Source organism: Penicillium macrosclerotiorum (assembly GCF_028827735.1).
Source record: "Penicillium macrosclerotiorum strain IBT 26536 chromosome Unknown utg000010l_segment0_segment0, whole genome shotgun sequence".
In the NCBI taxonomy this organism is placed as follows: domain Eukaryota; kingdom Fungi; phylum Ascomycota; class Eurotiomycetes; order Eurotiales; family Aspergillaceae; genus Penicillium; species Penicillium macrosclerotiorum.
In genome coordinates, this window is record NW_026643089.1 from 1,523,108 (window position 1) to 1,549,404 (window position 26,297).

The 26,297-nt window shown below is 49.4% G+C and overlaps 10 protein-coding genes across 10 annotated transcripts; 6 read left to right on the plus strand and 4 right to left on the minus strand.

Annotated features, from left to right (window-relative positions):
* Positions 1 to 793: 793 nt before the first annotated feature.
* On the minus strand, positions 794 to 4,191 carry N7462_010191 (putative ATP-dependent permease ADP1; the record flags this gene model as incomplete). The annotated part of the gene is made up of 4 exons (XM_057081905.1): positions 794 to 1,030; positions 1,092 to 2,513; positions 2,570 to 3,957; positions 3,987 to 4,191. 4 exons carry the CDS (start codon positions 4,189 to 4,191, stop codon positions 794 to 796), a joined length of 3,252 nt encoding a protein of 1,083 aa, XP_056928945.1.
* Positions 4,192 to 5,017: 826 nt separating this feature from the next.
* On the minus strand, positions 5,018 to 6,673 carry N7462_010192 (GMC family oxidoreductase; the record flags this gene model as incomplete). The annotated part of the gene is made up of 1 exon (XM_057081906.1): positions 5,018 to 6,673. The coding sequence occupies one exon, from the start codon at positions 6,671 to 6,673 to the stop codon at positions 5,018 to 5,020; it is 1,656 nt and encodes a 551-aa protein (XP_056928946.1).
* A 934-nt stretch (positions 6,674 to 7,607) lies between these two features.
* N7462_010193 (uncharacterized protein) lies at positions 7,608 to 8,986 on the plus strand (the record flags this gene model as incomplete). Its single annotated transcript, XM_057081907.1, has 3 exons — positions 7,608 to 7,640; positions 7,729 to 8,192; positions 8,251 to 8,986. 3 exons carry the CDS (start codon positions 7,608 to 7,610, stop codon positions 8,984 to 8,986), a joined length of 1,233 nt encoding a protein of 410 aa, XP_056928947.1.
* Positions 8,987 to 10,055: 1,069 nt separating this feature from the next.
* N7462_010194 (uncharacterized protein) lies at positions 10,056 to 12,088 on the plus strand (the record flags this gene model as incomplete). Its single annotated transcript, XM_057081908.1, has 2 exons — positions 10,056 to 10,077; positions 10,140 to 12,088. 2 exons carry the CDS (start codon positions 10,056 to 10,058, stop codon positions 12,086 to 12,088), a joined length of 1,971 nt encoding a protein of 656 aa, XP_056928948.1.
* An 867-nt stretch (positions 12,089 to 12,955) lies between these two features.
* N7462_010195 (uncharacterized protein) lies at positions 12,956 to 14,695 on the minus strand (the record flags this gene model as incomplete). Its single annotated transcript, XM_057081909.1, has 5 exons — positions 12,956 to 13,877; positions 13,939 to 14,078; positions 14,139 to 14,358; positions 14,420 to 14,474; positions 14,536 to 14,695. The coding sequence occupies 5 exons, from the start codon at positions 14,693 to 14,695 to the stop codon at positions 12,956 to 12,958; spliced, it is 1,497 nt and encodes a 498-aa protein (XP_056928949.1).
* Positions 14,696 to 15,857: 1,162 nt separating this feature from the next.
* N7462_010196 (flavin-containing monooxygenase) lies at positions 15,858 to 17,785 on the plus strand (the record flags this gene model as incomplete). The annotated part of the gene is made up of 3 exons (XM_057081910.1): positions 15,858 to 16,440; positions 16,494 to 17,593; positions 17,651 to 17,785. 3 exons carry the CDS (start codon positions 15,858 to 15,860, stop codon positions 17,783 to 17,785), a joined length of 1,818 nt encoding a protein of 605 aa, XP_056928950.1.
* A 658-nt stretch (positions 17,786 to 18,443) lies between these two features.
* Positions 18,444 to 18,964, plus strand: N7462_010197 (uncharacterized protein; the record flags this gene model as incomplete). Its single annotated transcript, XM_057081911.1, has 2 exons — positions 18,444 to 18,549; positions 18,603 to 18,964. The coding sequence occupies 2 exons, from the start codon at positions 18,444 to 18,446 to the stop codon at positions 18,962 to 18,964; spliced, it is 468 nt and encodes a 155-aa protein (XP_056928951.1).
* A 2,194-nt stretch (positions 18,965 to 21,158) lies between these two features.
* N7462_010198 (putative C6 transcription factor) lies at positions 21,159 to 23,385 on the plus strand (the record flags this gene model as incomplete). Its single annotated transcript, XM_057081912.1, has 5 exons — positions 21,159 to 21,365; positions 21,437 to 21,644; positions 21,703 to 22,977; positions 23,031 to 23,200; positions 23,263 to 23,385. 5 exons carry the CDS (start codon positions 21,159 to 21,161, stop codon positions 23,383 to 23,385), a joined length of 1,983 nt encoding a protein of 660 aa, XP_056928952.1.
* Positions 23,386 to 23,709: 324 nt separating this feature from the next.
* N7462_010199 (ubiquinone-binding COQ10-like protein) lies at positions 23,710 to 24,510 on the plus strand (the record flags this gene model as incomplete). The annotated part of the gene is made up of 1 exon (XM_057081913.1): positions 23,710 to 24,510. The coding sequence occupies one exon, from the start codon at positions 23,710 to 23,712 to the stop codon at positions 24,508 to 24,510; it is 801 nt and encodes a 266-aa protein (XP_056928953.1).
* Positions 24,511 to 24,790: 280 nt separating this feature from the next.
* On the minus strand, positions 24,791 to 25,944 carry sod4 (mitochondrial 37S ribosomal protein mS42; the record flags this gene model as incomplete). The annotated part of the gene is made up of 4 exons (XM_057081914.1): positions 24,791 to 25,321; positions 25,399 to 25,523; positions 25,633 to 25,810; positions 25,894 to 25,944. 4 exons carry the CDS (start codon positions 25,942 to 25,944, stop codon positions 24,791 to 24,793), a joined length of 885 nt encoding a protein of 294 aa, XP_056928954.1.
* Positions 25,945 to 26,297: the final 353 nt, after the last annotated feature.

The window sequence follows — 26,297 nt, forward strand, 5'->3', positions numbered from 1 at the left end:
GTTGCGTAATAGCACGGTCGGTGGAGACGGACAAGAACAGAAGGGAGTCTGCGGGCGAAGTGAGGAGGAGCTTTGCGAGGTTGGGGTGCAGTTAGCGAACCTCGCCAACCTGAACGGGTCGGCGGTGGGCAACCGACTATGAACTACCAACAGCGGGCGTTAGCGCGCCGATAAACGGGAGGGGCCACCATACGAACACAATCCAAAAAAGGAGCTGGGAAAGCAACGTGAAAAACTTGAAAGACGTGAAAGTGGCGGAAAGTGAAAATATGATGCTCTTGTTGAAAGGAGATGGCAAGAAAAAGAAATGAGGCGCTTGAGTGAGTCGCGAAAGCATGACGTCGTACACGTGCTCCGCATTCCAAGTGGCCCGCGATGATTAATTCGAGAGGCGCCGTGGATTGTTTTGCGAGGAGAGTATATCGCATGAGTTGGGTGGATAGAATACTACCAATTTTAGGAATACAACATACCAAACAATCCTAAAATTTATTGATAGGCGCAAAAGATGATCTATATACACACTCTCTCCCTCCCTACCAACTTTGCTCTCACGCCGGGGCTGAGGTGAAGGCCAAATTTGAGACATGGAGGCTCCTGTACAAACACCTGGTTTACTCGAAGATCCAAGTGAGATTTCCCATACAGAGAAAACGGAGATACGACAACGCCATTCCCAGAGAAACTAAAACGAAGATAAAAGTATACCTAAATGGTAAAATGCTACCGAGGCATGGGAAGGTGCGTGTCATGAGACCATAGTGGTATATGAGACAAAATTCAAGTTCGAGAATTATCGCTTCTCGACAAGCAGGAAATGCATCGCTGCATATGCAATAATGATAAAAGCGCCGGAAATCACAGCAAGGCCGATGACGTCGGACCAGTAAGCAAGGTTGTTGAAACCAAAAGCACTGAGGATGGATGCACCGGGCACTTCAATATCCAAGCCATATTTGTGATCGATCAGCGTGAGGAATGTGACCTCATTGACAATCAGCGCCTCGAAACCATAATGGAAAATGGAAAGCTGTAGAAAAGAAAAAATGTCAGTAAACGTAGGATTCAGGTCCCGACCGGACTGGACTTACGCTCTGCAACCACAAGGCTGAGTCGGGAATCGCATCGTGATTGAGCAAGAGACCCGCAAAGAGCAAGCTGAACAGCATCACGAGGCTTCCAATCAGGTTTGCTACGCCACCATCCCGGAAGACAATACCGATAAACAGGCAGATATTAGCCGCGGCCAAGTTGAATAGGACCAGAACAAGCAGGAAGCGCAAGAACTCGGGTCCTGCGGGAATCAACCCGGTCATGGGATAAACGATAATACCCATAATGATAGGCGGGATCAGTCGCAGAGGCACAATATCAAAGACAACCTTGGCCGCGAAGTATGTGACAGGGTGGTAGTAGCCATTGGCTCTTTCGCGGACAAAGAGAAGCCGCTCAGTAGAGAAAACATTCAAACTCGTCAGAGTGCTGAAGCCAAACAAGGCCAGAAGGAAGAAGAAGAGACCAAGACGGTTCTGGAAACCCTTGATGTCGTCGGTCAGGCCATAAAAGAGATATCCGGAAAGGACCGCGAGAAGAATGGCAATGGCGTAGTGCGTGAGCATGAGCATGGGATTACGGTAAAGGTTACGCCAGGTCCGCTGCGAGAGAATGATAAATTGGCGAGCCAGACTGACTCGAGCGTAGCTCATGGGCTGACCGGCTGCCGGGCCCGACATAATCTGCGAGTTTGTTGAGCCATTGGCGGCCTGTGCCGCCTGGACAGCTGCGATAATTTCATCGGTAACGGAACGGCAAACATCAGAGTCGGCGTAACTGGCAAACAGAATGTCCAGATCGGTCTGACCAGGTGCTGGAGGAGGTAATTGATCTGGGTCATCGAGAATCTGAGGCGGAACACTGCCCTGCTGACGATGAAGGCGCAGCCATTGTTGGGTATTCTCAGCCGTGTCGAGCGTGGCATCTTCCTCGTCAGTTTTGGGCGTTGTTGGGCGTTGATCCTGATCTTTTCGGCGCGAATAAAGCTGGCGCTCCTGCTGCTGTTTCACGGAGACTCGGCGGTTGTTATTGTGTGTCTTTGTGGTCTCACCGCCACTTTGATTTTCCTCAATACTGATACTGACATTCGACGCACTGGCAACCGACTTGACAGCTCGTAAGCTGCTCGAAGCAGTCTTGGGCGGGCCAGTGCGAGCATCCACTGATGAAGCTACCTCATCTGTGTACGTGGTGGCCGCGCCAGCATGCATCGTCAAGTCGACAAGGTAGTCCGCGATATTAAAGCCTGGTGGGCAGGAGTAGCCAATGCGATCAAAGTATTGCTGGCATGTTGAGAAAGGACCGGAGTAGACGGTACGGCCGCCCGCAAGGAGGATAAGTCGGTCAAATAGAGCGACGATATTGGAGCGTGGTTGATGGATGGTGAAAATAACTGTACGGTTGTAGGTCTTGGCCAAGGTCACCAGACATTCGACTACATTAAAGGCATTAAAAGCGTCCTAGATATGGTAAGCGAATGAAAAAAAAACAACGATGAAATTGAAGCCAGACTTACCAATCCGCTAGTAGGTTCATCCAAGAAAAGAATGCTTGGACTAGTCACTAATTCGCAAGCAATGCCGACTCGGCGCTTCTCACCACCAGAAATACCACGCCCTTTGCCTTCTTCTGAGCCAATGAGTTGATCCTTGATATGGTAGATTCCCAGCTGCTTCTCAACTTCCAAGACTCTTTGCTCCTTAGCCGCTCGGCTCATGTCCCGGGGCAATCTCAGCAAAGCGCTGGTCAAGATGGTTTCATGGACGGTCAAGGTTGGAAGCATTGTATCTTCTTGATCAACAAAACCGACCATGCTCTTGAAGTCGTGGTCTCCTATCTTCTCACCGTTCACATAGAAGTTACCATGGACAGAACCGCGTTTGTTCTTGCGGGCAAGGATATCCAAGAAAGTAGTCTTGCCAGCGCCGGAAGCTCCCATAATTGCCGTGATTTGCCCCGGGGCCGATGCACCCTGAATACCAGAGAGAATCTCCTTGCCATTCAAGTTATAGGATACATTATCCCAATACAGAGCGGCTGGTCGGTGGTCTTCGAGGAGCTTGGCTGTCTCGTCGTCCGAATCATCTGAGAGAGCCAGAAGGGCATAGCCGTGGCGGGCAGCCCGACGTGAGAGGTACCACACCAGCAAGATGACTGCAACCACAAACAGAGAGCAGCCGGCAATCACACCAGCAATGAGCGGAGTATTGATCTTCTTGATCGGACGTTCATAACCCGGTTCGTCTGTTTTGTACAGACACTCTCCAGAGTCGCAAGACAAAAAGATATTGGGGTCTCCAAAGACTCCGCTAATCAATTTATTCATCTCAGGCTCAGAGAAACTGCTCTTACTGCCTGTCGCTGTAGATTTTGTGGAGAAAGTCGCAGGTCCTTTGATCGAAATATCAAGGAAGGCGCTGAGATCGATGGATCCATTCTCGCCACAGAGGAATCGGTCCTTGATACAGCTACAGTGCGCGTTCTCGCACTTGTAGTTTGTCGTGTTGGAGTCAGCCTCAGATTCGATGTTCCACTCACAAGTATCAAGGCCGCAGTAGAAAGACTCCTTCTGGCCCACCCAGAACTGGAAGTTGCAAGTATGATCTTCAGCCGTGCATGAAAATGTCACCTGAGGCTTCCGGCCGTCAAGCTGATCCACGATTTTGCGATTCGTCACATCACACATCTGGAAGTTCTGCTTGACCGTAACACCCTGCTTGTAACATCTTCCACCCTGGCCTTCGGGCATCATGGCATCACAAGCGCTATCTGATTCGCAGACATTGCAGTTGATGCCACTCCAGCCATCGTTGCAGTCACACGATTCGCCTTCGCGCTTTGGTCGGTTTTCGCCATCTGCCAATGAGCCGCACACGGGAGTCGAGCAGTCATCTCCTCCAAATCCTGGAGGACATGAGCATTTGCCATTGTACTTGTTACAAGGAGCAAAGTGGGTGCAGTTGTAGGAGTCGAGCTGGCAGTTGAAACATGGCGGACACTCGGGGGCCGGTCATCGAGGAGTGGATACGGTGATCGAGGGACCAGATTCACATCGTAGACATCACTCCATGCTGTTGCAGTGACTGAACAGGATGTAAAAGTGATAATCGAGAGGAGGAAGGCAGATGCCGACCGCATGTTGAGCAAGGGTGGTTGCCAGGTGCCTAGGCCCTATTGGAATGCACCACCGTTGTTGGTGACCGATATAAGAATGCGGGAACCGATCGCCGGGGGTGCTTAGAGCTGATAACCAGATTTGATCATCCGTGTTAGTGGTTTCGTCGGTGCTGTTGAAAGATGCTGCACTGTTGGGGCTGGGGTGTTCTCCAAGTGGAGTGGAGACGAGTGAGATGGCCCCAGACGATGACGCGGGCGGAGAAGCGGGCGGTGGCTTGCCGTCCAGGAACAGCCCGCATCAAGAGGACCGGGTGACACCGAGGAACATGGCGCTTCGATAGTTTGAGAGACTCGAGAGGATCAACAATGCAGATGCCCGTTTGAGCATCTGCCGACCGCGCCAGGCGTTAGTTTCTTTTTACTTTCCCGTGGCAGAATACCAGAATAGTATTGGTAGACAGAGACATATCAAGGCGACCCAACTTGATCACGCCCAAGCTCACAGGAGGGGTCGGTGTCTTTTGATAGACTAGTACTTAGCAGTTACTATGTAGAACATTCAGCACCCAGCCGCTTCATTGTTGGATACTCAGACTGGCGTCGAGCAAGGTATTGGTGCATTGATGTGCCAACCCCCGTCGAAAGTAACTGAGAACACTCAACAACTACACATTCAATGTTATTTGGATGTTGATTCTCTCACTACTCAGTCTGAACCTTCTGATTGCCTTAATCCGTGTTTACTTCCCCCAAAGCAAGTGACCTCTACATGTTGCAGTACAAGGCACTTCGATTGCTATAGGGTTACCACATGAACTGCCATTTGAAACTCTCGGTGAAGAATTATTTAGGTGTGACGAGCAGCAATAAGCTCGGCAGCCTTTTCCGCTACAGTGTAGATGCAATACTGGTAGTGAGCAGCAATCGGCGTTGGGAGAACACTGGCATCCACGACTCGAAGCCCCTCTACCCCATAGAGACGCAGCTCGCTGTCGACGGCCTTGCCCATCGCACAACTACCACCCGCATGGAAGAAAGTATTGACCACCCGTCGAACACGATCATCGATTTCCTCGTCGGAGGAGTCGGCATGAAGCGGAGGGAAATTGTCCGGTGGAACCTCACTTTCCACCAAATCTTTCACTGCAGCTGACTCCCGGAAGGCCTTAACTGCCCGCCTTATGCCGGTGCGCAACGCGGTCCGATCAACCTCAGTGGCGTAGTAGTTTGGATCGACTCGGGGTGCGGTGGTGGGGTCGTTGGAGGCCAATGTGATACTGCCTCGAGAGGTAGGAAGCATTCCTAGCACTGGGGTGGAGACGTGTCGACCGTCGAACGGTATATCCATGTCGGCATGATTAGCACCCGCTGGGGCGTACACACTGAGAGTCTCAGTGAAAATGTTGTTTGCATTCAACAGATATTGTCCTTCCACCCCTTCGGGATCTTCGCCATCCTTGATTAGGGCATTCCGGATTAATTGGCTATCAAGGCCAGCGAAAACCACCCAGTCGGCGGGCAATCCCACTTGGAAGCCGGGATTAGCCCCGATAGCGCTCATCGGCAGATTGGAGTCACCCTCTTTTAGCTTCCAAATCAAGACAACCGCGGGATGATCATGGAAATTACGTCCCACCTCAGGCGCATCGACCACTTGTTGGATACCATGCTCCTGGAGTTGCTCCTTGGGCCCAATACCCGAGAGCAATAATAGCTTGGGGGTATTGTATGCTCCGCAAGAAACGATGACTTCCTTGCGGGCATGGAAACGACGTCCATCGAGCAGTTCTACCCCGTTGGCCACCTTCTTGCCGTTGGCCGTGTCCCCGGAGATCAAAATGCGGGCAGCCTGGGCTTCAGTCAAGATATCAACCTTATCCAGATTATAGACTTTGTGAGCGAACTGCCGTTGCCCTCCATCTCGGTTCTCGTAGAGTTCGGTGATTCCCAAAGGGTCTCCCTCATTAGGAGCAGGGTTATGCTTCAGTCCCGTGCTTTCCCAGGCCGCGAGGACGGCATCACGAAGAGGATATTTGCGATCTGGGTGAGATTGGGTAACCGAGTTTACATGAATCTTGCCCCCTGGATGACTGGGGGACGCTTCAACCCTTTCGAAGTACTTGAGAAGTTGATCGTAACTCCATTGGTCGTCTTCAACCAGTTTTGCCCATCGATCGTAGTCTGCTTTGGGGCCTCTGAGCCAAGTATTATAATTGATAGACGAGCCCCCACCAAGACATTTGGCAGCCGCCTGATAGCAGGCCCGATTGTTGAGCTGAGATTGGGGAACTGATGTAAAGTCCCAGTCGAGGTCCGAGTGGTGGAATCCAAAAACTGCCAACGCAGCTCCGGTCACAGGGTGACCAACAGGATCCTTCCCCGCTTCGAGAAGGAGGATCGAAGAAGCAGGAAGCTGTTCACGGAGACGTGAAGCGATCACGGTCCCGGAAATTCCCCCACCGACAATGATGTAATCGTAGGATGTGTATGAAGGGACGGCCATGATGGTATCAGAGTCAAGGGTAATAGTCCAACCTGTCGAATATGAAAAGTTGGGAGAGGCGAAGAAGAGATCAGGGCCCGGGTAACCTTGAGCTTTGTTATTTCATTGAGCAATTTCCCTGTTATCACAGGCCGCCTTGCAATGCACCCAAACCCACAAGGTGTTTCGGCCCCCCAAAAGAACTGGCCCTGGCCCCCATTTATCCTCATAAAATGGTGTGATAGCGAATCGCAGAGCTGGAGAGCTGCGACCAGGAACTCACAACGAATCTTCAAACTGATGGTCTTTGCCTGACTAGGCTTGATCCATTGTGTTCTCCAAGCCCGAGTGGGTCAAAAAAGTTGAGTGCTTCAATTGGGAGGCTTCCTTCCACACTTATTCTTCTGAGTTGTTTCAAGGTGGAATCGGCCCCCACGAGGCTTTCACAGGAAGCACACTGGCTACCCAGGTTGGAAACTCCCCGAGAAAGGAAATTTAAATTCATCGTCCAAATAAAAACCCAATCAATAGAAATGACTGCAAAAAAGAAGATGGCAATGGGAATAGAGGTTTGATATCGAAAATTTACCATCCGCTCGGTACTCTTTTGATGCCTCTAGCTTTTCCGGCACGCAAGGTGGAACGAACCCCTTATATGTGAAATAGAAAATACGAAATATCTTCAAATATCCTGAATTGATCCCTAGGGAAAACCCATGACTGACCTTCCTACAATTGAACAATTAAGCTTCTCTCAGGCACCAAGGCCCCTCCACTCGGTGCGGGGAAAGTCACGTGATTTGGAGATTTGGCGCCCCGCGGAGCATCGGCGATATCTCGTTTGGAATCTTCTCCGGTTGTGGCTTTGACGGTCAGTGGACATCTGTGACCAAAGAACAAGAAAGAGCACCGCAGGAATATTCCCACCTCATTCTGAATCTCACCATTGGCCAAGATGGTGAAGCTCGAAGCTTTTGCGGTTGAACAGGTACCCCCCGCATTTGCACCTGGATAGGTTGTCCATCTTTTTCTTGGGATGTTGCAAGACCATTGGACTGGACTGACTCGATTAAAAGTGGATGGATAAATATGAGCTTACTGCCAAGTACAACACTGCCGAGACATGCTGTGCTTCGCTTTCCATCGACGACTTGCGCGAGTTATCCGAGGCCAAGGAAACAAACCCCTTGACCCAGCTCCAGTCCACCAAACTCACGTATGGGGCAATTCGGGGTTCGGAAAAACTGCGAGGGACTCTGAGTAATCTATATTCCGCGAAGATTCCAGGATTGGTTTCAAAGGAAAATGTGTTGATCACTGCGGGGGCCATTCAGGCCAACTTCCTGTTGCTGTATACTTTGGTTGGGCCAGGCGACCATGTTATCTGCCACTACCCCACATATCAGCAACTCTACTCAGTCCCCGAGTCTCTTGGTGCTGAAGTCACACTCTGGAAGTCAAAGGAGGCGGATGGGTGGCAGTTGGATATCGAAGAGCTGAAAGGGATGATCCGGCCCAACACGAAGCTGATTATTATCAAGTTCGTCCGCACTCCGCTCTCGTCGTGTCATGTTTCTAACCAAGTTTTCTGGTCATAGTAACCCCCAGAACCCGACTGGTGCCATCATCCCGCGTGATACTCTCCAGAGCCTAGTGGATGTGGCCCGTGAGGCCTCCATAACTCTCTTTGCCGATGAAGTATACCGCCCGCTTTTCCACAACATCAGCCCCATGGACTCACAATTTCCTCCATCCCTCCTCTCCTTTGGATACGAACACAGTGTGGTGACAGGCTCAATCTCAAAAGCATACAGCCTGGCTGGTCTTCGTGTGGGCTGGATCGCGTCGGGAAATAATTCTCTCATCGAAGCTTGTGCCAGTGCTCGCGACTATACAACTATCTCTGTGGGCCAGCTTGATGATGCGGTGGCAAGCTTTGCCCTTGCCCCAGAGTGCATCCACAATCTTCTGAGGCGTAATATCGACCTTGCTCGATCCAACCTGGCTATCCTGGAGAAGTTCATTGAAGACCATCGGTGGGCGTGCGACTGGATTAAGCCTCGAGCGGGTACGACAGCTTTCGTTCGATTCAACAAGATGGGAAAGCCAATCGACGACATCGCCTTCTGCGAAATGCTGCAAGAACGGAAGGGCGTGATGTTTGTCCCGGGCAGTCTCTGCTTTGGTGGGGGCGAGGACTTTAAGGGTTATGTTCGCATTGGATATGCCTGTGAGACGATGGTGCTGGAGCAGGGACTGAAGGAATTACGAGAATTTATGGATGAGGACTACGATGAGGTTCCTTCGTTGAAGAAGGTCAAACCCTGCAATTGATTTGAATTGTAATTATCCCGATGAAAAAAGATCTTTATTTAATGAATCTTCGAACTGGAAACCCAGTAGATGAGAGGTATATTTTGAATCCCTATTTTAAGGTCCATATCTACGAAGTCCATGAGAGAAACATACCAAAGACCATGATATCCTGTTGGTTGATGCTAAGTACTTTGCTGCATATACAGAATTTTCTAGTGTGACGACCATGAGAGTGCAAGGTGTGCTGAGATCTTGCTTATGTCGTGGACTGCCGCAGCGATTGAAGCGGTGTATCGGTGTTGAAGCAGTCAATATCAAGCATGGTGCATTTGGGGCGTCAGGGCGCTTACCAATAACATCACTACCTGCGAGCTCGAAAGTTTCTTGCTTTGTACATTCCGAGTTTTTTTGGGGGGCACCATTTGGTTTCCTTGCCTCCCCGATATATCCAGAAACAGCTAACCAATACAGCTAGCGAGAACAAGACATTCGAAGTCTCTTGATGGTCGTCAGTAGTAGTGTGAAGGTGGGCCCAAATGATAGTTTACGAGTGGAGCACCTACTAGGACATCATCCGGAGCTCCCGTACGCTAAAGCAAGTAGCCTGGAGCATACATCTCTCTCATCCATTCCTGAGTGAAAGATTGTCTTTAAATATCCATTCTATTAGCAATGTTTCAAGGATATAGGCACAATTGAATCGTAAGCTGTATGTGAACCTCCCATTTTACTAAATCCACCGTGACATTTTGGAGGGGATGACACATGGCGGGATGCTCGTGCGACCGGGCGGATCAGCATATTTGAGCCGAGGCAACTTCATAACTCCGTCACAGTTCAAACCCAACCCCTCCCCTTGTTGCCGTTAGTTGTCGCAGACTGGCAGTATTTGCTTTCTTAGTAAAAAGCCTGCCTGGTTCCTCCAGGACTCCACTGAGGATTCTAATATTGCCGTGGACCGCCGCATTCCAGGGTGATCGACGCAACGGCTGCAGTCTTTGTGTCGCCTATCTCACGATCGCACCCCCTGTACCAAAATATCTCACGCAGTGACAGTTCCCATTGAGTGCTGGTGCTCAGCTCCAGGATGCCAGTGCCGTATTTATCTGGTATGTGCATAAGAAGCAGGGTTGACCGTGAATGCCGAAACTGATGATAGCACCATGAATAGAAATTCCTCTTCGCTACGGCCTCCCAGCTGTCGCGGCTGCTGCGGCTTACCTGAATGCGAGATGGTCCCTCTTTTATGATATGGGCCTCATCAAATCCCTGCTCAAGATGTCGCTCAAATTTCGGTTTGCGGAACGTGACGATAAACTGAATCTGTTCTACGTCCTCGAAAAACATGCGCTTTCTCCGGCGACTGCCGATCATGAGTTTATCGTATACAATGGCCGGACATGGACGTTCCATGACACTTATCTGATGGCTTTACGCTATGGGGCTTGGTTCAAGAGCGTGCAAGGAGTCCGACGCAAGGAGATTGTTGCAATTGACTTCATGAACTCGTCGACTTTCCTATTCATGGTCCTCGGCCTTTGGAGCATCGGAGCCGTCCCTGCCTTTATCAATTATAACCTTTCTGGGAAGCCCCTCGCCCACTCCGTTCGGACCTCGACCACCAAACTTCTTATCGTCGATGAAGAGGTCCGCAACTGCTTTCCTCCAGAGTTGTTGAAGACCTTCGCCTCTTCGAGCTTCCGTGATGGAAAAGGCGCGGTGAAGGTCTTGTTCTTCACGGCCGATGTCGAGTCTCAGGTACTCGACATGGAACCTACGAGGGAGGATGATCAGGCTCGCGGCAGCCAGCTACCACGCGACATGGCCATCTTGATCTATACCAGTGGTACGACTGGTCTTCCCAAGCCGGCTATTGTGAGCTGGAAGAAGTGCTGGGGTGGCAGCTTGTTTGTCGCGGACTGGATGAATCTTACCTTGTCCGATCGCTTCTTCACCTGCATGCCCCTCTATCATTCGTCAGCCTCAGTTCTTGGGTTTGTGACATGCTTGATGAGCGGAGCCACTATGATCGTCGGGCGCCGGTTTTCTGCTCGCAATTTCATCAAGGAAGCTCGAGAAAATGATGCGACAATTATTCAGTACGTGGGAGAGACCCTACGCTACATCTTGGGTGTGCCGCCGGAGATTGACCCTGTCACCGGCGAAGACCTGGATAAGAAGCACAATATCCGGCTTGCATTTGGCAATGGCCTTCGTCCAGATATCTGGAATCGCTTCAAGGAGCGCTTCAATATTCCTACAATTGCTGAATTTTATGCCGCGACCGAGGGAACCGCAGGTCAGTGGAACAAATCAACCAATGATTTTTCCGCCGGTGCTATCGGTCGCAACGGCGCTATCGGCAACGTGGTTTTCGGCCGTGGTACTGCCGTTGTCGATATTGACTACGAAACCCAGGAGCCCTGGCGAGATCCAAAGACTGGCCTCTGCAAGAAAGTGCCTCGCGGGGACCCAGGGGAACTTCTGTTTGCAATCGACGCCACAGACCCCAGCGCCAATTTCCAAGGCTATTTCCAGAACTCAAAGGCGACAGAGAGCAAGATTATCCGTGATGTGTTGAAAAAGGGCGATGCGTATTTCCGAACGGGCGATATGGTTCGATGGGACAAGGATGGACGCTGGTTCTTTTCAGACCGCCTGGGCGACACTTTCCGGTGGAAGAGTGAGAACGTTTCCACTAACGAAGTCGCCGAGGTTCTGGGCTCTCATCCTGAAGTGTACGAAGCCAATGTGTATGGTGTAGCTCTCCCCAATCACGATGGCCGTGCTGGGTGTGCGGCGATTATCTTCAACCAGCAGCTTGCCAGCGGCAACACTTCAGGCCCTGCCCTAGAACCATCGCAGACAACTCTCGACAGCCTCGCTGCTTATACCCTTAAAAACCTCCCGCGCTTTGCTACTCCGCTTTTCATCCGCGTCATGCCACAGATGGCGTCGACCGGGAACAATAAACAGCAGAAGCATGTTCTCCGCACCGAAGGGGTCGACGTCTCGCAAGTCTCCCAGAATGACCGCCTTTACTGGTTGCAGGGCAATACCTATGTTCCCTTTGGGCGGAAGGATTGGGAGCGATTGAACGGCGGCCAAGTCCGACTTTGATTATTATTCTACACATCATCTATACACGTTTTCAATGCCGGCCATCCAAGCGTCTCATTATTGCACACCCTTACCTTTGACAGTTAATATACCCTTCCCTACTTTCCTTGAATGATGCACTTTTTGCCGGAGGCTGTATCTATGCCTCACGATCCCCTTTTGTCTAGTTCATCTTCATAGTAGTTCATCATCATCGCTCTCCAATTCTGTTTCCCTCATAGTCTACGAAATAACACTTAAGGACTAGGTACGTAGTGTATAGGTATAAGAGACTGAAGCCTCGTTCATATGAGTGTAGGACACATCGTCCCAAAATTTATCTACGGGGATTTTAAATATTGCTTGACACATTAACCAACAATAAATGTGCCGGATCGAGTCTACAAGGCTGCAATGGCCGTGGTGAGGTCCCCATCATTTATCTACTCCTTAATTTCAAGTCCGCATTCCATCACTTATATTCTTCCGGTTTGGGTTTCATATGAACTTACATAAATGCCAATTGACTCTGAGTTTGTATCTTCAACAGAACTCCTCCCAGTCACCCATCGATCTGGACCTCTTGGTGGGTCACGACGTAGCGAAAATCAATATTACAAGATTATGGGAACTTCCAGATGAGCTAGATAACTTAGCGTGCCATTCAACTGCCCATTCTTCTTCTCAGATATACCAGGAATAATCCAGCTGGGACACCGGGATGACAGATCAATAAGAGATTTATCAGAATAAGAGTGGAATAAGAGTAATAGCGAGTGGCTCGAAAAAGTCAGATGTTCGACGAGGCTTGCTCCTTGTGAATATCCGGTAAGCCGTGAGTCCCGTTGTCAATTCACTCTGTAGCCCATTCAAATTGAACTATATTGTCTATTCTGAGATCCCTTCGGCCCATGAACTGGCTGCATAGTCCCTTTCACTTTGAGACAATACAGCTGGCCATGCTAAAGTCGCTAATACGGGTTCCGCATCTTTCCAAGTTTTTTTCCCAGTGACGACGCTCCAAGCCCGAACATTATTACGAAACCAATCATGCAGCTCCTCCAAGTTTGTCTCACAGGAGCATTTCACAGACGGCTTGGCAGTCTTCATGTCGATAGCTATGTGCGTGCCTTGGCTCCTACCCAGAGCCAGAGCTCCTATAAAGACTTTCCAGAACCAGAGCGTCTGATACAGGCCCCCACGATCCCCACTTAGATCATCCCGAGTCTGATCAATGTCTTGTTTCATTATTAGAAGAATGCGATAAAGCAGCCGGCACTCGATTGCTTCACCCGCATTGGCGATATTGAGCACGCTATGCATGTATAGTGCCGCGGTTGCAAGTATGCCGCTCCACGAGGTTTGGAGATGAGATTGCGGCAAGTTCTCTTCGCTTGAAAAGCCTAAAATCTCATCATTCCTTGTCAAGGATGATACGTGAGCATCAACTACCACCAGGAGTAGCTTTGTTGGGCCGCCCTCATTCCAAACTTGGTCAAGGCCTTCGGCTGTGGGATTAATGCGGAACTGATCTATGGTCTTTGTGATAGATTTGAGACATTCAAAGATAGGCAAAGCATCTATCGGTTTGGGCCGACGATTTAGTGGAGGCGGGCTGAAGAAGTACGGAAATAGACGCATAGCCTTCAATCTGGTATTGAGGCCTCCATACTCTCTAACATGCCACATTTTCATTAGTTGCAAGGCCTCAGCTGATGAATCATTCTGATAGGAGTTGATGCCTTGACTTGCGCGAAAAACCATGAAGTCTTCTAGACGGCTTTTCAAAATGAGAACAAAGCAAGACGCTCTGTCAGAGAAATGGTGGCATCTTAGTAAAATAACCGCTTTTAACTTGTCAGAAGACTCACAGGAGAAGGTATCGATTAGCAAGTTCGGTGTTTCTATCATCGGTGCTATTGAAAGCGCTATCTTCCTGGGTACGGCTGTTGAAAAGTGCCATAATGCCGTTCAGATGAGTCTCTGCTGCTGGAAGATTGCCAAGACAAGCCTGGTCAGATGAAGTATTAGGATCCATAATTATATTTCGATGTGGGGCATCCGTCCTTACCTCGGCCAGGCATATTGTTAAGATTTGCCTCACGCAAACAACGAATGTTTTGGAGTCTGAAACTTTGAGCCATGTGTTTATAATGCGTATACTCTCAATCTTGTGAAAGAGAAAGGCGGATTCATAGGCCTGTGAATTGCCGGTGTTCCATAAGTAGTGAACACCAGCTATCAGAATCGTGCTCCGAAGTGCATGTTCATCCAGCGTCGCCAAAGCAAAACTTCAAAGTTCGTTTTAGCATTTGTCACATACAGAACAATGGATTTACAAATACAACGAACCAGTCATCCTTTGGATCTGATGGGGCCACAGCAAAGGCCGCCCCAGTTTGATAGACTGAAGTGGACTGGGTTAAAATGTCATCCAGACTCCAATTATGCCTAGAGCGTCAACCTACAGTAGTGATATAACTCCTGTGACTTGAACGGCATTTTCAGGGGCAGAGCGTCGAAGGGGTCCATGCTCGTGCTTGCCGCTAATTTTAGACTAGTCACACCAGGTGCATTCATCAATGCCCATGGAGCTTGCTGACCGGGTGGGATCGCATTTTTCTGCATTATCCTTCGATCCCGAAGCGGAATGGTGACTGATGGATAGATGCACGATCGTTTACTTGCGAGGCACTTTTGGCTGTCAAGATGATTGTCAGCAAATGATTAACATTGTCCTTGAACGTGCTTGAGAAAACATTGACTGTGCCATCCCTGCTGAAATGTGGCCACTCATCCCAGCATTTATCAGATCTACACACATACCAAGACGGACGTTGCTCGTCACATCGGACATGGCGTTGTCTGCACATCAGACATCCTGTCCTGTTACGTGTGAAATTCCCTTTCTGCGGCATTTTCATCGATTTTTCAGCTTCCAGTGGTTAGTAAGTTGTTGTCGTCATATAGGCCGTAGTCAGCATTGGCTACTGGAGTGACAACGAACTAGCCTTAAAAAGTATATAACTAGCAGTGGAGAAAAAGTAGTAGGGTCTGATTGGACGATTAATTCATTATACGATCGTTCCAGAATATCCTCTTCTCTTCCGGTCAGTCAATGACACTGGGCACGCTCCTTGTCAGTCAGCTCAGATTCCTCTCGCCGGGATATCCTGCCTGTTCGTGGTGTGTGGTGGTTTGGTGGTTGGTTTGTTGATGCCTTTCGGACCGTCTGCCCGACCAGCCCTGCTTACGGACGCCCTGGTTCATTAAGTATGCTGGTAGCCTGATCCCCACTTCGAGGTTAGCCCATCTAGACTGGCTTTGTCAGCGAAGATACGGTGGGGATCTCATTGAGATTTTCCACCCTTCTTACAGCTTGGATTTTGTAAGAGAAGGAGAGTAACAGGCCATTTGGAGCGGGCGTAGTCTTCTTTGGCATCGTGCCCTTTGTAAAATTATTGCTTGGGGCTTATTATCTGGGGCCGAGCTATAATGAGATTACAAAAAGGATTTGGCCCCAAAATGTGCTGAGTGGAGACACCAACTGGCTCAGACCCAGTAGATGATCATTTCTTTTCTAGGACGAATACTCGAGGTATAATGGATCAATACTTGAACTCGGCCCCAAACAGCTGACTGGGAATACCAGCCTTATGATTAATGGGTTATAAAGACAGCCACCAACTGGCATTATGTCTGAACAAAGAATTTCATTTTTCAAATTCAAACTATCTGTTCGAATATCATTAAATATTTTCGGAATCAAAGCCGCTTCCCACTATGTCTGATGAATTCCCCCCTGGCGGCTCTTCCGCAACTCGCTCTGCACCCATCCGTGGAGCCAGAACAGCTCGATGCAGCCAAAATTGTCAACGATTGGCTTTCAACTTTCGCAGAAAGTTTGACTGAGGGCCGGAAGGCCGATATCCAAGACCATTTTCTTGAAACGGAGTCATGGTGGAGGGATTTTGTTTCTTTTTCGTGGGATATCGCATGTCATAATGGAGCCGAGACGATTTGCAAATACCTGAGTGCATCAACGACTGGATTTGCGGAGCCTAAAGCAAATCAACCAGGCGCACTGGAACCACAACTGATGGATATGGGGGGACTGCGGTTCATCCAATCCGGGTTCGGCTTCAAGAACAACTTCGGCGTCGGGAGAGGTGTTCTCAGGCTAGCCAACGTAGGGCCAGATCAATGGAAGGCATGGACAGTATTCACTGTGCTTGAAGCTTTGAATGAACAGAAGGCCATGGAGCTCCGAAGGAAACAGAAAGCAGAGATACAGTCTAATGCTCCCAGTCGTGAAACCCCGCCGTCAAGCACCCAGACCGACGGTAGTCTGCAAGTCTTGGTAATTGGAGCAGGTGAGCCAGCTACATCAATTAATTCATGAAAGCACAGCTAATCATACTACAAGGTCATTCTGGACTTGGACTTGCTGCACATCTACAACATCTCGGCCTCAAATACCTCGTCGTGGAGAAAGCATCTCGGCCTGGAGACTCATGGCAAAGCAGATACGAAACGATCAAATTGCACACTCCTCTCTTCACAGACCACTATCCATTCCTGAAATATCCGACCAGCTGGCCTCGCTACCTCGATCAGGAACACATTGTGAAATGGATGGAACACTATCAGGATATCATGGGTCTCAACGTCAAGCATAACACCATCGCGAGTAAGGTTGAGTATAATAAATTGACGCAAGAGTACTCAGTCGAGCTTCAGAGCCAGAATGGCACACAGATTATCAATGCTAAGCATGTTGTGTTGGCCACTGGTCCTTTCAGCGATATCCCAATTCAGCCTTCTTTTCCTAAGGAAGCTGCATTCAAAGGCCAAATATACCACACAATGGCACATAAGTCAGCCGCCTTGGTACCGGACCTACGAGACAAAAAGGTCACAATCATCGGATCCGGAACCAGTGCGCATGACGTCGCCCAAGACTTTGTCAATCACGGAGCAAAAAGTGTAACGATGGTGCAGCGTGGCGCTATTTATGTTACAACTCTCGATTCATTGGAAACAATTATGCTGTCGCGATGGAACACTCCAGGATTAAGCACTGAGGATGCAGACCTTCTAGGCAACTCTTTGCCATATCCTGTTGCTCGCACCCTCAGTGTTGGAGCGTCTCAGATGATGTCGGCAAAAGAAAAAGTCATGTTGGACGGCCTGGAAAAGGCTGGATTAGCAGTGAAGAGGGGAACTGAAGGAGACAGTCTACTCGACCATCAGCTCATCAAGGCAGGCCACTTCTATATTGACCAAGGAGCGTGCCAAATGATCATCGACGGGCGGATTCAGGTTAAGAGATGTGAAAAAGGCGTGCAGGAGTACTTCCCAGATGGAATAGTCTTGGCTGATGGAACGAAGGTCGAGTCTGACATTGTTATTTTAGCAACGGGCTTCGAACTCAAGACCAAATTGATTGAGCAGCTCATGGGTAAGGATGCTATGGACCAGTTAGGAGATATATGCGACTTTGATGACTGTCAAGAACGAATCGGCGTAAGTTCTCATCGACTTAAGACGCTTCAGGTTTCAAATGGCTAAAATCGCTTATAGGTGTGGAGACCGACCGGTATGCCGGGATTCTGGTATATGACGGGTAGTTTTATGTGGTCTAGGCAGTTCGCTCCCCTTCTCGCTTTACAGATTGCTGCCGTAGAGTGGGGGCTTAACAGCCAAACGTCGAAGTAAAATATAAGAAAGAAGGGACAGAGAATATGGTATTCAGGGACATCATTTTAATCAAGATAATTCTCTTTGCTAGTGGCAGGTTATCTCAAGACTGATACGATCTCAAATTTGACCTATAACTTAATATAGGAAGCTAGAATACTATATTAAGCACTATCTAGAGTAGCGTAGTTAATAACTAGACTATATTCCATGGATGACCTTATTGCAAAGGACTGCTAGGCCATTAGTTCTGTATATTTATCTGGCGTATAAAAATACTCTGTGTATAATTTCATATATAGTGGAATGACGATTGATATCGTGTATTTTGCTCCTAATAAGAGATATTGTCAAATCCATTGCCTTTAGGCCAACTAACTTTAAGGATGCTGACAAGTCAGGAGCCAGATTCTCTTGCAAACAATATATTTTGAAGTCACACGGGCACGTTTTCGGAGGTATCGGAAAGATACATTTTAACTCCGATCGAAGATAATCAAGTCACTAAGCCGACCCTCAGGGAGATAATATACTCTGGCATACCAACATGGACACATTACATTGTGGGTCTCGCCCTCGCTGTAAGTCCGATGACCGAGAAATCATATATATAAGTCCGGTTCTTATTACAGAGACCTTCAAATACCATCAATATAGAGCACTAGAAGCTATTCAAATGGAAGTACCTGATCGTGCTGTGAAATTTGTACCGTGCAAATCTGGTGATATCATCACACTGGGGACCATGAAGCTCCGGGTTATGGAAGATGGCTCAAATACTGGTAAGACCTTTTAGATGAAGTGCTAATAAATCGGCACTAAGACTTTGTGTTAGATATGCGCATGAGCTGCTGTGAATTGACTATTCCTGCGGGGACAATAGGCCCTCCTACACACTGGCATGAGATGCATGACGAGACATTTCTTGTTACCAAAGGGATGGTTCGATTTCATATACCGGGAAAGCCTGATATTGATGCCAAAGTAGGCGACTATGTTGTTGTCCCAACAAAGAGCCCCCATACATTTTCCAATCCGACAGAGGAAGAGTCGGCGTTTTTCAATACCTTCACCCCTGCATTTTACATCAACTACTTCAAGCTGCTAGGCGAGTTGGTTGAAGGAGGCTCTCTAACAAAGGAAGCAAATGAAAAAGCGATGGCATATTACGCGACAATCCCTGTTCCAGAGCCATAATTGGTAACACTGGTCCGATATAATTCTTTCAATGAATTTGCATTATGCTTCGAGAGAGAGTTGGGAGATTCAAAATGGTTAAAACATTCTACAAAGAGAAAATGCACTATATTAGATGTAGATGGTTTCTGTTCGCCGGCAAAACTACAACAGGAAGTGAAAACGCAACTCACCGTGCCATGGACCTTGATTCAGTGTCTCTTTCTAGATTAGCAACACGAGTAGGGACAGGACAAAAACACCTTACAAACTACCTAATCCAACATAAACGCAGTCCTCTCCCGTACTAGTTGAATTTCTTCAAGACGCAAGACGATTTATTCTCAAAAATTTCCAGATAGTCGAAGAGGCACCACTTCAGATTTATTGTACTGGATTGGTCTTTGCACCTGAAACAACAATCATTCGTACAAAATTCAAGGCCGACCTTCCTAATTGGATATATCGCTTCCCACAAGTCAGTGACCGATGGAGTTCAGAGCTACAGACCCTCGAGGGCTATACAAGCTGGCTTCGTTCGGTAGCCTTCTCGCCTGACGGCAGGATTCTAGCGTCTAGTTCCCGCGATAGCACGATACGACTTTGGGGATGCAGCAATGGGTGTCCTACAGCAGACTCTTGAGGGCCACAAGGGCTCTGTTCAGTCAGTTGCTTTCTCGCCCGACGGCCGGCTGCTAACGTCTGGCTCCTGGGATCAGATAGTCCGGCTCTGAGATACGGTAACAGGTGACCTCAAGCATACCATTGAGGGTCATACATACTCGGTTCAGTCGGTGGCCTTCTCGCCCGACGGTAAGATACTCGCATCCGGCTCTGCTGATTGCACAGTACGGCTCTGGAGCACGGCGACGAGAACACTAGAAGAGTTTTGGAAGCTCGATGGGATTATCACCGAATTTGCACTTTCGCAAGATGGCTCATTTTAATCACGAACTTGGGGACTATCAATATACTTCCTGGACACGACAACCATGGTTCTTGCTCAATCCACAAAAATCCAACTATTTTCATTGAGCGAAATGGATGGGTAAACTTGAATGGCGAAAATATGCTATGGCTTCCTCCAAAATATCGCCCTAGCTGTTTCGCGATCAATGGGAATTTACTTGCTTTGGGACACCCATCAGGGCATATTTCCTTTCTAGGATTTCATGTATAGCAGACGAGTGTGTGGCAAATTGAAGCGAGGAGTGGAAATGAACAGGTAGACAGAAACAACTGCGCTTTGACTAGAGATCAATATGTGGTATATCGTTTACATCAAGCTGTTGTAGGCCAGAATTTTGGCTCCTAGCTTGCTATCAAGCCACTTTTTCAGACCATCCCAGAGACCCAATGGCCCTATGGATACTGGAGATGGGTTGCCTGCGTATGGAATTCTTACCAGAGAAACACGGCTCTTTCATCTAAAAAGAGAGTCGATTTTGCGACCAAATGATCGCATCAGGCTTGTACCATCGACGATATGAGAGTTCGTCTGTTCTTCTTCGACCAACCCGATTGGGGGGTGCATGGACTTCTCGGAAATAACGAAAACTTGTGCGAATATTCTTAATCGGCCTGTACGCTCGCTGCATTTGGCCCTTTCGGCCATTTGGGATATGGCGAGTCAAGGATCTAGATAACAATATATCTTGTTGATTAGTTCTAGCCTCAGCTGGTACAATAGGGCCCTCTACCCGAGAATCTCGGGGGTGGAACATGGACGGAGATAAAGGAAGCGGACTCCGACAGCCCCCTCGTTTCCTCCGCTTCGCGCCCACCATTTTTCCTCCACGAACGCCGGACTTCAGGGACGTCCCCGCCAGAGCAGAGACCGGTTTGACTATCTTGCTATTTCCCGCCGATGTCCGATTCAAGCAACCCTAGTCCCCAAGACCCGCTTCTTGCGGAGCCCGCAGCGCAAGTGCCCAAAAAGAGAACCCGAGTCCAGTTCTCGTGTACAGCATGCAGATACCGAAAGTATGCTTTTTGGCCTCTAGCTTGACATCGCACCATTATTTTATATCATCAGATATGCTGATCGGTACGCAGGCTGAAATGTGATCGCACCTATCCATGTCTCAATTGTAAGAAACGAAACGAGGCTAGCTCATGTACCTATGTCGGTCGCGGGCCGCGAGGTAAAGCTCAACATGGGCGATCTAGTCCGACGCTTGTCCAAGATCGTCTACAGCATCTGGAGAATCTAGTCATGTCGTTGGCTCAAAAGCAGAAGCCCAGTGAACCAGTTATCGACTTTAATGACGGTGCGCCAGATCATTCATTAGGATATGATACCCCACCTTCTATCAATGACCGCGAGGCAAAGTCACCTGCCCGTCGTACTGGAACGCTTATCATGAAGAACGAGGGAACCAGCTACATTGATAGTGCGAACTGGCGTGCTATTTTAGAGGAGGTTAGTATTGGCAATATTCCTAAAGTCGCTCCACTTCAATTTCCCAGCTGATGTAGATGACCTGCCGAAAGATCCATGGTGTCAAAGAGTATATTGACGATCATGGCGACTCCGAAGAGGAGATAATTGAAGATGACCCATATAATGATACCTCGCCAGCTCTTTTACTTGGGATCGGTAGGCCGATGACCAAGGAGGAATTGCTTATGGACATCCCGCCGCGCTCCGTCGCCGATCGATTAGTTTCACGCTTTCTGAAGACTTCCGAACCAGCACTAGGTAATTGCTTTCCTACTCATATTGGCGTGCACCTGGACACTCATCTTTGGAGAAACAGTCATTATCCATGTGCCTAAATTTCAAAAGGAATACGAACAATTCTGGAAGAACCCGCATGATACGTCATTTACCTGGATTGCCCTTTTGTATTCCATAATGGCATTATCTGTGTCTTTGTATCACAGAAGCGAGGAGCCTCTTCCCGCGAACATGGTGAATCTGATGGGTTCATGGAATATCTTTCGCAAGAAAGCTGCCCAGAGCCTGCTGCAAGCAAATTATCTGGCCCCAGGCCGCTACAAAGCAGAAGCGCTTCTCTTGTATGCTTTATGTGAGTTCTACAGAAGCCAAGATGCGCAGATTGGGGTATCCTATTTATTGGGAATCACGATTCGTCTGGCTATGCGCATGGGCTATCATCGCGACTCGAAACATTATCCCAATCTGTCTGCCTTTGATGGTGAGATGCGACGACGTCTCTGGGCTGTTCTCTGCCAACTCGATATCTTGGTATCATTCCAGGTCGGTCTTCCGCGAGCCATTCAATCCTGGCAGTCTGACGCAGAAATGCCATCCAACCTATATGACACGGATTTTGATGAAAATTGCACTCAAATCCCCCCGGCACGATCAGAGGATGAGCGGACTCCATGTCTGTACACAGTGGCAAAAGACCGAATTATGAAAGTATTTGGGCAGATCATCGATTTGGCCTACTCAAACGAAGGAGTATCGTACGACGAGATCCTGCAAATTGACCGCCGCCTGGAGGAAGCCCATGATTCATTGCCTCCATTCTTCCAGATGCGACCCATCGGTCAGTCTATCGCAGACCCAACAGACCTGGTCATACGAAGATACACGCTAGAAATCCTGTTTCAAAAGTGTCGGATCGTGCTGCATCGCCGTTATATGACTGAGCACAACAGCAAATATGCGTATTCACGATCAGTCTGCCTGGTTGCTGCCAAGAAGACACTTCGGCATCATGCTGAGATTTGGAGTGAGTCCATGCCAGGAGGACAGCTGTATGCCGAGCGGTATTTCATCAATTCCCTTCAGAACACCGACTTCTTGGCCTCATCGATGATTCTTTGTCTTGCGCTTGCACAGGAAAGTCAGCATGATAATACCGCTCGCTTGGAGCCACAAGAACGCATTGAACTGGTCCGCCTGCTGGAAAGCACTCATCGAATTTTCGAAGAGGCGCGGCATCGATCCGTCGACACGCAAAAGGCCTTTGCCACAATAAGCATTATGCTTAGAAGAGTAAAAGGCACTGATGTCAATAATTTGGCGGCTGAGAGCAAGAGGCTATCAGCTTCAGAGAATGGTCGGTCCTAGATATCCTGAATTTGACTTGTTTCCAGCTGACCAGAAGCACAGATCAATTGGCATTTCAGCCGGCTCCGGATCAACAGCAGCAGCAGCAGATGTTTAATGGGGTAGCCGCCAGTGGCATGCAGGGCTCAATGTATAACACTGCCGAGACTCCATCCTATTCTTCACTAGATGTGATAGGTGACATGCTAAATACACCCGGGCAACTGGACTGGGTAAGCGTTTGATCATCCTGAGCTCTGAATCGCCAGCCCGTCGAAGCTGACTAGGAATTTAGCGCTTGTACGACAGCCGAGTCTTTGGATACGAGACCGCAAACCAGGAAACTGCTTGGGGGCCGCCTCCTGTCCCCACCGAATCGTCTGGAATGGACTTCGACCCCTATTCCGCCAACCTCTAGGAGCTTCTGATATCAAAAATCATCTATATCATCCTCCCCGTAGAATCGTGCATATGCTCCACATGGGTTTTCGTATGTACAATATAAGTAATTATCTTCACATTTAAGCTTGAAAATTAGGATTCAATAAACTAAGTAAAATAGGGCTGTCCTTCATGGCTCAAAGTAAAGAACATAGAGAGGGTGCGGAGTCTGGAACCTAGCGGGCCTCGGCCGCAGATCCCGATCACCGCGGAGCCGCCTTTTTTCCCCCGAAGTCATTTTCGGCCAAGACCAGCAAGCATAGCAGCAATCTCCCACCCTCTTTCCCCCAATCCGTCTCCAATGCGGCCACTTCGTGCCTTGCCGCCTTTAGGGCGCTCCGTGAGCCCCCTAGCCCGATCCCAAGCCAATGAGCAATGGACGCTCCGCGGACAATCAACGGCAAGGACAATCGGCACACTCCAACCACCGCGCCGCCCAGCACAAGCATCACAACCCTGCGCAGCCTATGTGCCTCGGCGAGCCTTCAATCTCTCCTCCCTCTCATCCTTCCTTCCCACCGGCGGGGGCAACAATGGCGATAACTCACCAAAGCGCGTTCTTACCGCCTCGCGCACCCTCCCCTACTCGCCCGCTGTCCTCTTCGAAGTGATCTCCGCTGTCGAGTCCTACTCCCAATTCCTGCCCTTCCTCACGGCCTCGACTGTGACGTCCCGCGACCCAGAGACAGGTTACCCGACGCAAGCGTTCCTGACGGTAGGCTACGGCCCGCTCAGTGAGACATTTACTTCACGCGTGGACTGCGATCCCGCCAAGGGAATTGTCGAGGCGCGGAGTGGTGCCAAATACGGCAAAACAGAGGGCCAGGGCAGTGACAGTGGCACAGTGTCCGGACTCAGTGGGTTCTTCCCCGGTGCGAACGAGGGCATCTTCGAGTACCTTTCCACACGCTGGGAGCTGCAGCCGCTTTCTCCGGTGGAGGCCAAGGGCGGGCCACAGACGAAGGTGAACCTGGAGGTGCGGTTCGAGTTCCGGAATCAGTTGCATGCCACGGTCATGGGGGCCGTGGAGGGGCAAATGGCCGGCGTGATGATTGAGGCTTTTGAGAAGCGCATTCGGGATACACATCAGCAAGGTCTGTAGATAGGCATGAGGTTGCGGGGTTGAGTGTTTATTTTGTATATTAATGATCTTGAGTGGCACATGTGCATGTACAGTATCAGATAGCCTATTCTCCTCTTATAGACAGCATAGAGAGCTTTGAGGTTCATGTTTTATTTTCTTTTCAATAAAGAGCGCTGTACAATCGGAGATCAAGAAGGGAAAATCAAAGGAAAGATAAGAATAGGAAAAAAAAAGGATGTCATAGTATATATAGTACAGATTATGCAGACAAGAAGGGCTTTTTTTCTAGCTTCACCGTTCAAAGCATGCTCAGACTCCGGTCCCGGTTGGCTGTGCTCCGCGCACCCTTCACGGAGCTGATCGCGTTGTAGTTGTCGAACACGACGTCCCAGTTAATCCGGTCCCACCAACGCTCCAAGTACTCCTCCTTACCAGCAATGCCGTAGTCCATCATCCAGGCATGCTCCCAAGTGTTCACACAGAGAATGGGTTGCACATCGATGGCACCGGGGGCAAGGTTCTTCTGGTTCTGTGCGTGGGCGCCCATTGATCCGGCGAATTGATTGCCCAAGGGGGCATCCGGAGAGTGGGTGGCCATGTCGACTGGCTGCCGGCGGGAGTAGGCGGCCGGGTATGGAGAGCCGGCGTTGTAGGTGCAGAAGATCTGCATCAGACCCTCACGCTCGAGGTTCTTGGCGAGCCAAACAAAGCCGGGACCGAACATGGCGTTGGCTGTGGCTAGGAAATCCATCTTCAGGGACTCGACGGAGGAGCAGGTATCGACGATGTCCATGGCGAACTTCTCGGGGATCTTAGTGGTGGTAGGGGACTGTATTTGGAATGGCATGGTTAGAAGATGTTGAAGTTTCTGAATGCTTGTGGGAGGGGAGCGAGAAATGAGCTCACCAGGCAGTTGAAGAAGAAGTGGTTGTTGTGAGCCATTGAAGCGTAGTTGAAGACAGAGGCCATCTCCGGGCGCTTGGAGTACTTGACCAGCAATTCTCCAGGTTTGGCGTCCGCATCGACGGTGTCTGCACGCATCCCAGTCAGTCACTTATTCCCAATACTATTTCACTTCCGCAATCACCGCGCCGGCCGAATCTAGCAGGCAATTCCCGGGGGGAGAAAGTTGGTTCTGACCTTGTGTCAATAGGTTGAGCTTGTCCACGAGGAGAGTCTGGTATTGGGTCCAAGCGAAGTCGAAAGCCTCCGGGGACATGAACTCGGGCACACCCTTCTCCTTGTAAAAGGCGTCATGCTGCAATTGAGGGATACGGTGCAGGCCACGGGCCTGGAAGCGTAGAGCGGAGGTAGGTGCCTGAAAGACGCAACGCGATCAGTCTCGGTGACGCTGGATACCACCCGGGGTCGATTGGGGCGCAAAACGAAGGGCAGACTAACCTGGAATGATGCCGCGCGCAGAGCGCCCGGCCGGACGAGTCGACTGAACATGATGTGGACAGGGGATGTGACTGGAGCAATAGCTTCGTCTTGAAATCGAAGAATTTCCCTCCCGACGCATTGCCCAATCGGGGATAGCAGCGCTGACATAAGCCAGCCAATCAGACGCCGCCGTAGTACTTCTTCAGGCTCGGCCTCATCTTCATTCATCTTCACTAAGCGCCCGCCATCGGCCGATCTGCATCCCTTGTCCTGTAGGATTAGCATACCCTGGTACTTCTGCAGAACGCCATTGGAGTTAGCGCCCGCATTTCTGCATGTTCAAGTCATGCTACCCATGCTGAAACGGGCTGGTGGTCCCTGAAATGGAGATTCCGGCGCGTGCCCGGAATAGATCGCTTTGT